Source organism: Oratosquilla oratoria, chromosome 7, assembly GCF_046742065.1.
Source record: "Oratosquilla oratoria isolate Oo_2021 chromosome 7, ASM4674206v1, whole genome shotgun sequence".
In the NCBI taxonomy this organism is placed as follows: domain Eukaryota; kingdom Metazoa; phylum Arthropoda; class Malacostraca; order Stomatopoda; family Squillidae; genus Oratosquilla; species Oratosquilla oratoria.
In genome coordinates, this window is record NC_134783.1 from 62,880,241 (window position 1) to 62,892,086 (window position 11,846).

The 11,846-nt window shown below is 38.4% G+C and overlaps 1 protein-coding gene across 12 annotated transcripts in view; it reads right to left on the reverse strand.

Annotated features, from left to right (window-relative positions):
* The window catches only part of LOC143027184 (popeye domain-containing protein 3-like), a 404,351-nt gene that overhangs the window by 383,879 nt on the left and 8,626 nt on the right, over positions 1-11,846 (reverse strand). For 10 of the 12 annotated variants that reach the window (XR_012966579.1, XM_076188342.1, XM_076188345.1 and 7 more), the window contains exons 3-4: positions 4,198-4,311; positions 2,613-3,156 (exon numbers count right to left, since the gene is read on the reverse strand). Coding sequence is in view for 11 of the 12 variants with exons in the window: in XM_076188342.1 (XP_076044457.1) it covers positions 2,613-3,156; positions 4,198-4,311 (658 nt within the window). In the remaining variant the exon portion in view is untranslated. The remainder of the gene's footprint in view (positions 1-2,612; positions 3,157-4,197; positions 4,312-11,846) is intronic. The other 2 variants (XM_076188344.1, XM_076188337.1) reach the window with 1 other exon arrangement.

Consider the following 11,846-nt stretch of genomic DNA (forward strand, 5'->3'; position numbering starts at 1 on the left):
GACAGAGTCCACTTGGCCAGACTGCGATGCGGTCACCACCCAGCACTTCTAAGCTACCAGAAGAGGCTGGATGACCACATTGTGAACAGCTGCCCAGGATGTAACACTTCACCCCATACCATACAACACATAATGGAAGACTGCATTATACACAATCATGCACGCAAACAACACAACATACACTCTATAAAGGATTTGTGGGAAAACCCAGTTTCGGCTGTGGCCTTCCTTGGGGAGACGGGACTGCTCGGACAGACAGTCTAGGGAATGACAACAACAACAACAACAACAACCCTATCTCCCACTCCTTTTCTAGCCCTATTCTCCTTCTCACCTCCTTGTTTCTCACTCTATCCAACCTAGTGATCCCTACTATACTTCTCAGAGATTCCTTCTCACATTTAAACTTTTCCTCTCTTGTATTCCATGTTTCTGCCCCATACAATGCTGTTGGTACAATCACCCCTTCATGCAATCTCCTCTTGGCATCCATTCCCAAATGTCTATTTCTCATTACACTTTTTAATCCCCCAAGGCATTTTCTTGCTTCTATCAATCTACATTCTATCTCCACCTCGACTCCTCCCTATCCCACCACATTTGCCCCCAAGTATCTAAAGCTATCCACTTTCTCCAGCCTCTACCCCTTAATATTCACTTCCAATTTGTTGCCATCCTCTCCCCTTGTGACAAAAGCCTTAGGACCTGACGGGATCTCAAATTGGATAATTAAAGAATGAAGGGAACAACTAGTGGACAAGATCCACAGTCTTACATGTTCATTGAAAGAAGGCAGGCACTGTGCCACTTGATTGTTAAAGGGAAAATGTGGTGCCAGTTCACAAAGGTGAAAATACAGAAACACCACTAAATTATGGGCCAATATCACTAACTAGCTCAATAGTGAAATTATGTGAATGGATTGTGAAAGATCGATGGACCAAATATCTTGAAAAGATGAACATTCTGACAGACAGTCAGTCACTTTGGCTTCAGATCTGGAAGGTCATGTGTGTTGAACCTTTTAAGCTTTTACTCAAGAGTAATTGATGTGCTGCAAGAGAGAGGTGGGTGGGTGGACTGCATGTACCTTGACCTAAAGAAGGCATTTGATGAAGTAACTCAGTCAACTTATGTGGAAATTGGAGCATGCTGGAGGACTGAGAGGCAAACTACTAGAATGGATTAAAGACTTTTTGAAGGAAAGATACATGAGGACAGTAGTAAAGGACAAGATGTCAAGCTGGAGAGCAGTAACAAGTGGAGTTCCACGAGGTTCAGCAGTTGTACCAATAATGTTTCTTGTCTATGTCAATGAAAATGATGGAAGGAACAACAAGCTATGCCAACACATTTCCAGATGATGCAAAAATCATGAGAAGAGTGAAAAATGAGGATGGTAGAATTTAGAAAAAAGATCTTGATAATATTTTTGCATGGAGCCAAGAATGGGAAAAAGTGGCAAAAGGCCATCCCTAAACTATTCCTTGGGAAGCGAACACATTACAAAAGCAAAAGAGGAGAAAGACTAATCGAAACTCTGATACATCCAAGACTGGAATGTGCATCAGTAGTGAAGAATAAGCAAGATTGAGAGAATACAAACAGCAGCAACCAAACTGGTCCCCCTGACAGATAAACCATTTGGGGAAAGAATAAAGGTAATGGGTCTGCCAACTTTGAAAGATTGAAAAGAAAGATTTAACATGATTACAGTGTTCAGGCTTTAAGAGGTCATGGAAGTAAATTAAGAAAGACAACACGTCGAAAAGAATTTGAAGAAATACAGCTTTCCATATAGATGTATAAATATATGGAATATCTTAGAAGGTGATATATTCATAGCCAAAGCTCAAACAATACACAAGTTCAAATCTAAATATGATAATTCGAAAACAAAAATTTAGATAAAGTTGGAACTGTACATGAAACCAAGTCTAGGTATGTTAAAAGATTAGAGAATATGAGACAGGGCCCAGCGAGTGTTGCTCCTTTCCTGTATTCTACAATTAAGTAAATATATATTATACCAAAGTTTTTTTCCATTTACAAGGGAGGTAGCCAAAAACCAAAGCAATCCACTCCCACCCATTCCATCCCCACATATTCCACTCCCATCCACCCCCTTATCTTGGCTCCTCCTGGATGATGGGTCATCCCTGCATCTCACCCACTGCCCTGGATCAGAAGCAGTGTCACAAGACACAGCACATCCACAGCAAGGCTGCCTCATTAAATCAATGACTCCCCCTCTCCGTCCCCTCATGCAGAAATGGATATAAATTCATAAATATGTGAAATAGCTTAGAAGGTGATATAGCCCAAGCACAAACAATACATGAGTTTAAATCTAAATATGGCAATTTGAAATCAAAGATATAGATTAAGTTGGAACCATACATAAATTTGAGTCTAGGTATGCTGGAAAATTAGAGAATAGGAGATGGTACCCAATGAGCATTGCTCCTTTCTTCTACACTACAATTAGGTAAATACATATCAGGAAATACAAATACACATTGCCACATATAAAGATAGAACCATTGTAAAGACAGAAGTAAAAGGAACTGTATATAAAAACCAACCCAACCACAACCCCATGCAGTACTTACCTGTTCGAGCTCTGGTGTAAATCTGACGGGCCTGAGGTAGTAGCAGATGATGACAACGTGTACACTGTTGATGACCACGAAGATGGCGTTCCACAGGAAAGTATCAAAAGCGCAGAGGACTACCCACCCCCACAGGGAGAAAAACATGCACCCAATGGATAGCGTGACGCGCAGGTACAGGATACCGTAGATACCATTGGGTGCAAGATACGACAGAAATAGGAAGGTGTTGGCCAGCTGGAAGTAAATGTGATTGACTGGAAGCCACGAGGAGCAGACAATGTCCGCGTGAAGAGGAGGCAAGTAGTCGGCAAAAGACGGTGGGCGCTCCGTCGACGTTGTTGCCGGGAATGCTGATGAGGGTATGGTCGACGAGGTGGAGAATGACGAAGAGGATGAGGAGGTTATGTTCCCAAAGTCCATTATAATGTCACTGTAGTCCTCTTGGGCTGTGGCATTAGAGGGGAGGGCGAAGAGAGAGGCAATTGTGGTGACAAGTGGTTCGAGTGCAGTGCCGTTGATAACCATCTTGATGCTGTCCTCGCTACAAGAATGTTATAGAAGCACGCAAGATAAGATTCTTCTGTCTACAGCAAAGAAGTACTTAACATTAGATAAGTGGGTCAACAAAAAGTAGCATGAATCAACTACACTGATCAGTTTTCTTGTGCGTATTTGCGATGGAGGCTGGAGGGAGTTGGTGGGGAGTGTGAGGGTGTTTGAGGACGTGGGAACCCCACGTGACTGCAACAGCCACAAAGGGTCTTCAAAATCACTTTTGAAACAAAATCAAATTGGCACTCCAGTACATCCTTCTAGATGTTCTCTAAGCGAGAACAATAATACTGGCACTAAAAAAAACACAAAAACAAATAAAACTATCACACTAAAATGCAGCTTTGAGAGCAGGACAAAGCTGTTAAAATAGATGTCACATTCTTAATAATCTCCTCTTCTCTTCTTGCGCATTCTAGAGCCAAAACCGTACCACAGCACAAGTCTAATACATTGACTGATACAACGAAGTCACATTATGCCATAGCAACCGTGTGGCAGGTAACACATGACACAGATTGCCTGTCACATGCAAAACACGATACGCACTGATGTCAACTGACTTTAGCCACAACCAGGAATGTCACCTTGACATTAGCACTGCCATCTTGAAAGATGCCATCTTGGATGCATGAATGGAGTGCTCCATACACTAATCACTTAGTCTTGCCAGGGGAACATGACCTTGCATTGTTCAAGATTCGAAATCCCACACGTGCACAAATCGGACTAAAATATATGACCTTGTTTGTGTCAACATGGTCAAGTGAAGGCGGTGTGGCAGATAAGGAGGGATGCGTAACTAGGTGGGCTGTTTATGCCTTAGGAAATGAATTAGATTGTCAGGACATACAAGTTCGCGAGGTACACCAGAACAGTAAAATGCAATGAAGGGCCGAAATGATGGATTGAAAGTACTTTGGATGTAATGCGAAAATAGCTACTACGGCAATGAGAGACTGATCTAGAAGGACCGGAGCGACTGGGGAAGAACTCGGCAAAGAACGCAAATCAAATATGTTTAACACACGCAGACGGCACACATGAAGACCTGCAGTTCGGGTGGGTAACTTCATGTGTCACAAGGTGGAGTGGTGTATGATATGGTCCCCAGTAGATGACTTCAGTGCAGACGACCAGAGACCTGGAAATAAACATACCATATAGAAATTTCATGCAAAACTGAAATATTTTTAGCAAGACAAAATCTTATATGCTATGATTTATACACATTATCAAATCTTGCCAGTTTTCTAGTTTAACTAGCCATGCAATATAGCCTCTAAATTGGTGGTTTCAAGTCCAACTTCAAGCTGACCTAACAGCTTCTAATCTTTTGGCCATTACAATATTTTGTATATTTCGGGATGTCTTCCTGGATACCTTAAAAAATATATTTCAATCGTCCTGTGGACATAGAGGCATGGTTTAAAAACACCTACTCTAGATGTTGAACTTGTGCAGATTCACTTAGAATTCCCTTATTTACTAAAAAGCTAATATATCTCATAAAATGCACAACAATGGAAGCTATAGTTACACATAAATCCTATGTGACCAAAAAATAAAACTTTCATAGTGACTATGTTATCATTGTAACGTAATATTAGATATTACGTCATATGTGTAATTATGTTATAGAATTGTGTTTCCTTTGTATTACATAACCATGTTCATATTTCTTGTCTATGTATGTATTGTAACAATGTTAAGCAGTAACGCCCGTCCACTATATGTAATCTTGCCTACGTGCGGAGAAAGGTGTGCACTCTTGTAGAACAAATAGACAAGCGAAATCCTGAATAGTTCGGAGCGCACAGATTTGACAGTTACTAAATAAGTAGATTGTTCAAGCGAGTCGAGGGTCTTAAAACTACCCATGTTGACGTGTGTTAACTTACCCTCCTCCCCCCTTTTCGCTCACCCGCTCCCTTCACCGGAAGTATCCCGCTTCCAGTCCAATGGTATATAAGCGGTGGAAATCGCTCACTCCTTGTCATTTTCTCACATATTGATCTCTTGATAAAAACTAGAAGTTTAGATTCATGAGACGATTGGTGTGAAGTGATCACCCTTTTTGCCTACATTACGTGTCTGATATACATTGCATTACTTTATACTTATATTTGTACTTATTACTTATTTTGATGCATGTTCCTGATCTCTTTGTACTTAGATAGTACCATATTGTATACGTATCTTGTGTTTCTTATTTGAACGATAATTTCCATATTCTTATAATCGTGTAACGGTCCCATTGACCCTACTGCCCATTCTCTTTTGTGTTGATTGCCTGTAAATATTTTCCATATTAATAATTTCGTTTACTAGTTTTATCGCTAGTTTAATATTCCTTTCCTGGAATCTTCTTTGTTACCTTTACTTCTAGTCTTACGAATTATCTAGGCACTGACCAGATAGTTCAGTCCTACAGTGGCTTCTAGAAGTGAGCTGGTTCTTAAGCACTTATCCGTTATACGTAACGTCTCTTCACTAACCAGCCCGTCCCGTAACATCATATATAGCCTTCATATACAGTTACCTTAACCTTAAGGCACCATGACCTAGAATTCGTGTAGATGTGGTAGGCCGATACATGTTAAACAGGTTTTCACTAAAGTTGAATGGGCATACACACACACACACGTGAACGTTCATTCCAACAACACATAAAAATTGGAGCTCCTGAGAAACACATTAAAAGCAGAACATCTCTACAGTGCTACAATAGCAGGACACCTAGGCTGTGTTAAATGGGAAGAGGAATGCTTCTGGATGACCAAGATGGTTTAATTACAGTGCAAATAGTGAGTATTGAAAATGAAAGATAATGAAAACAGGCCAGAAAAGTCCCCTGATGACAAAGCATTGAAGCAAAATATAAAAACACAAACCCAGAGACATCTACCGGCACAATAGATAAGAAAATATTTTTTTTAGATGGTGGCAAAGAACCTTTTTCTGGTTTTACTGAGTACAAGAAAAATCTTTTTGGTAAAATTATAGACATAGAGAGGGAGGTGAGATCTATGAAAGAATCATGGCAGCAAGAGACTAACAATCTAAGGAAAGCAAATCATGAAATAAATAAGGAAATGTCTTCAAGAAACCAAATGTTGAAATAAATAAGGAGGAAGTGCATTAAAAAGAGAACTGACCAAATCAAAATTTGAAAATGAGAGGTTGAAAAATAATTATACAAAGGCAATGACTGAGAAAACTGGAAGAAATATAGGAGAGGATGATTTACAACAGCTCAGGAAAGAATGGAAGAAACACCAAGAAAATGATCAAATAATTTTTAAAGAAATTGTTCAACAAATGCAGGAGAATGCCAAAGATACAGTCATTCAGGTAACTAAGAAAAAGAAAATCTGGTGAGAGATACAGTGGACAAAAAGAAGTGTACAGTAATATATGGTCTAAAGTAGTACAAGATGAAGAGCAAGAAATAGACAAGGAAATAGAGGAAGTGCATAGAATGGAAAAATAAGCAGAAGTCAACCCCTAAAGATCAAATTAAGGCCACAAATGGCAGTGGAAGAAATATTAGCAAAAACAGGAAAGTTAACAAAAAGTGAACAATATTAAAGTATACGGATAAAAAGAGACATGAATGATGAGGAAAGAGAAAGTGAAAAGACATTAAGAAGCGAAACTAAAGAAAAAATGAGAAAAGAACAGTGACTGAAAAAATGAAGTTCTATTGGAGTGTTAGACATGAGACTGAAAAAATGGTACATTCAAGAAAAAGAAATTAAAGGAACAGAGAACGAGATGGAGAGAGTAGAAAATTAAAAGTGGCTTATACTAATATATATGGATTAATCTCAGGATCAAATGAACAAAATGATTAGCTGTCAGAAGAAAAACCAGACATAATGGGAATTGTGAAGACAAAATTAATAGGTCCACTATTACCAGTGTTGGTCATGGATTATATAATCAATGGATTAGAAATAGAGAGGAGAAACAGAGTGGAGTCATGTTCTTGGCTAAAAACTTAAATGTGACAAAAGTTACAAATGAAGAGAAAAGGGTGATGATGAAAATGAGAGTTGAAGATAGTGACATGAAAAAAGAAAGTCTGTGGTGATTTAAGTGCCCCCAAAAACAGAGTCTTTGAGAGATTATCATAAAATGTTAGAAGATACAAGGCTTTCATTAAATGATATGCTGATGGATGGAGGAAACGTGGTACTTATGAGAGATTTTAACTGCAAAGAAAGCTGTTGGGAAGAGATGACACTGAAAAATTGAGAGGATCTATGGGGAAATGTATTACTTGATATGACTATAGAATGTACAATGACACAATGGGTAAAAGAAAACACCAGATTTAGAAATAATAAAGAACCATCAAGTCTAGATTTATTATTTATGTCAGAGCCTGATATTGAGAGTAAAGTTGAATACAAGACACCAATTGGGAAGAATGACATATTACTTGAGTTAGAACTAAAGGAGGAAATATATATAGAGAGAAATGAGAAATACAGAAAAGGAAGACTGATGTATAGTAAAACAGACTTTGAGAAACTCATGAATTTTTTTTCAAAAAGCAAGTTGGGATAAATTCTACAATGAAGAGACACAAATGGAAGAAAAATGGATGATTCTGATGGAAATCTATAATGAAGGAGTGGATAAATGCCCCAAAGCAAAAACAGGAAAAAGTGTATTTTAAGTTCTGGTTTAACAGAAGGTGCAGCAAAGCAATAGAAGAGATAAAGCTTGGAAAAGATGGTGAAAAGACAAAAAACCTAGAAAGTGGTACAGTAAATATATAACATGGGAATGAATATGTAAAAAAGAAACTGTGAAAAAAACATAATAGAAATATGTAGGGATCAGCCAAAACTATTCTATAGATATGTGAATGGCAAACTAAAAAACAAACAGGAAATGGCAAATCTACACCAAGGGAATATGTAATGCACAGACGATACAGGTAAATACACACATCTCGGGTCAATATAAAATTGGTACAAAAGAAGTAAAAAAAAAAGTCAATTCAGAAAGGGACCTAGGAGTAACTATCTCAAATGACATGACACCAGACAAACATGTCAACAAATTAGTCAGAGAAACTTTTAACTTATTAAGATCAATGAAAGTGGCCTTTGACTACATGGATGAAGAAATGGTAAAGAAAATACTAGTTACACTGATAAGACCAAAATTGGAATACGCAGCATCTCTATGGACACCTAGTAAAAAAAAACTAAAAAAAAACTAGAAAGAATTCAAAGAGCAACAACAAAGATGGCACCAACAGTTTGCAATTTGACATACAAACAAAGATTGGACAAACTAAATTTACCAACCCTAGAACAAAGAAGAGAAAGAGGCGATTTGATAACCATTTACAGAATTATGAAAAGGATGGAAATTCTTGATAGGGATGCCCTACTAAAATGGGACAGAGAAGCTACAAGAGGACATGAGAAGAAACTTAAGAAAGAGCTATAGAAGAGATCTGAAAAAGAATATCTTTCCACACAGAGTGATGGATATCTGGAACAAACTGAAAGAGGAAACAGCGAGTGCTAAAACTATACATGACTTTTAAGAAAAATCTGGATGCGGAAGATACAACAGCCGGTCACTATGAGCATAGCTCTCCTCTTGCAGAGCACAACTAGGTAAATACACACACACATACACGACTCGTGGCGCAGTTGGTAGAGTTCCCGGCTGCCACTACAATGGTCTAGGTTCAAATTTCACCCAGGGCTGAAATAATTTCAGTATCACTCCTCTGCAGGTTGTTACTCCAACTCTCATGGGCAGGGACTATGTGTGTGTGTGTGTGTGTGTGTGTAAGGTCACAGCATTACCCATAGATCAGTCATATGAGCTCTGAGCTCTCTTCTGGGAGGGAAATAGCTGTTGATCATGAATCCAACATGTGATCCAAGGCCATGGTGAATCACACAGCTACTTGGGGTGCTATCTCAGTGGTACCAAGATCAGGCCCTGTCCAGGGTTTTTGAAACAAGGAAATTGTGCATGTGTATGTGCATTTACCTGTGTATTTGCCAAAATGTAATACTGTACACAGAAAAGGAGCAACACTCATAGGAGTCCTGTCTTTTACTCTCCAATCTATCACACCTTGCTTCAAATTCATGTATGGTTCCAACTTAGACTTTTTCCTTAATTATCATATTTAGATCTGAAATCCTGTGTTGTTCCAGCTTGGGCTACATCACCTTCTCCAGATATTCCAAGTGTGGTTTATATGCCAGGCTGGGAACCAGTCTCATTGCTGCCCTTTGTATTCTCTTGATCTTGCTTACATCCTTCACACTGTGTGGGGACCATACCACTGATGCAGATTCTAGTTTTGGATGGATCAGGGTATTGTCCATTTCCAGTACTTTTTTTTTTCCCTTAGTATTTATGCAATAGCCAAGTCTTTCTTGCTTTTCACTCTCCTCATGATTTTTGCACCATCTGCAAACATGTTGGCATAGCTTCTTGTACTTTTTATCATGTTATTTATATAGATAATATATATATATATATATATATATATACATATATATATATATATATGTATATATATATATATATATATACATATATATATATATATATACATATATGTATGTTACCAGTGAACCTTGTGGAACTCCGTTGGTCACTACTCTTCATCCCAATATCTTATCCTTTACCTTATGTATCTTCCTTTCAAAAAGTCTTCCAACGACTGAGTAGTTTGGCTCTTAGTCCTCCAAAGTGCTCCAATTTCCACATAAGGCAATTGTGTGGTACTTCATCAAAAGCCTGATTTGAGTTACACACAGCTACCTTTCTTGTAGCACATCAATCACTCTCAAGTACAAGCTTAAAAGTTTGACACACATAACTTTCCAGATTTAAAGCCAAACTGACTATCTGTCAAAATGCTCACCTATTCAAGATATCTGACCCAGCAATTTTTCAACCCTTTCACACAATTTCACAATTGTGCTGGCAAAAGATACAGGCCTACAGTTTACATCATTTTCCAATTCTGTGAGATTATTCCTCTTTTAATGAACATACAAAAGACTATCTTATCTGCCAGTTTGAAATCCCACCAGGTCCTGAAGCTTTTATCAGATCCAATTATCCCATAAGATTGAGCACTTCCCTGACTTCTACCATTATGTCTTCTAAACCAGAACTTTTGCTTGCCTTGCTTTAAAAAAAAAAATCCCCTCTCTGAAAACAAATTGAAAATTTCCTTTCGCTGTTGCTGCCTGAACTGAAGAATCCTCAAAAATATCACCTGTTTGTGTGATTCACCATGGTCTTGGATCGTGTGTTGGACTCGTGATCGACAGCTATTTCTCTCCCAGAAGAGAGATCAGAGCTCATATATGACCAACCTATGGGTAATGCTGTGACCTTACACTCCCACACCCAACTCCCCACCAACGAGTTGGAGTAACGCAGTCACAGCGCAGTCATACTGAAAATGTTCAGCCCTGGGCGGGATTCGAACCCGGACCACCGTAGTGACAGCCGGGAACCCTATCAACTGCGCCACCGAGTCGTGTGTGTTTACCTGGTTGCATCTTACGGGAAGGGGAGCTATGTTTGTTGTGTCCCGTCTCAGTATCTCGCAGTGCCTAAATTGTTCTTAAGTTTGTGTATGGTTTTTGCACACATTCGTTTCGTCCAGTTTGTTCCAGGCTTCACTACTCTGTGGGGAAAACTGTTCTTTTTCTGGTCTCTTCTATAACTGTCCTTTTTTGTGTTTCTTTCCATGTCCTCTTGTATTTCCCATATCCCAATTTAGTGCATGTGATTGACCATGGTCTTCGATCACGTGTTGGACTCATGAGCGACAGCTATTTCCCTCCCGGAAGAGAGCTCAGAGCTCATATATATATATATATATATATATATATATATATATATATATATATATATATATATACTGGGTATATATATATATGGGTAAAGCTGTGACCTTAAATGCACACACACACCCAACTCCCCGCCCACGAGCTGGAATAACGACTCGCATCCCAGCGATGTTGAAATTATTTCAGCCTTGGGCGGGATTCGAACCTGGACCACCGTTGTGGCGGCCGCATATAAGAGATACAAAAATAGTCAAGTATGCATTTTTAGAGAGATTGCAAATAGTGCAAAGTTATTTGGGATCAAATATTTTAGAAAATGGGATAGGTGTTGGCTCTGCCAATTATAGTAAAAATTCAGAAATGCATACCTACGCGATATAGCAATAGAAAATCAAATAATAAATTTGTAAATTATAATAAATCAACGTAATATACGTTATTCTTGGCGGAAATCAATAACATAATTTTGCTAAAAGCTATACACAAATAAATGTAGCCTCCTCGACTACTTGAAACGCCATTTTTTTTTTTTTTTTTTTTTTTGTAGATGCGGAGGTCGAAGAAATTAAAGTATGATAAATTCGTCTATTCTAACCTAACCTACCTACCTAATTTAGTAATGCGGTACCTGTAATTCTAAAGGTCATCAGGGTCATCGTCGTCTTTTACCTCCGAATCTATCAAAACAAAGATGGCGTCTAAAAAATTGGACGCAGCTTCCATCGTTTGGGCATAGGTTTACCAACGTTTTCTGTTATTCATTTCCACAAAGAATTTTTTATTACATTGATGTATTACAATTTACAAATTAAACATT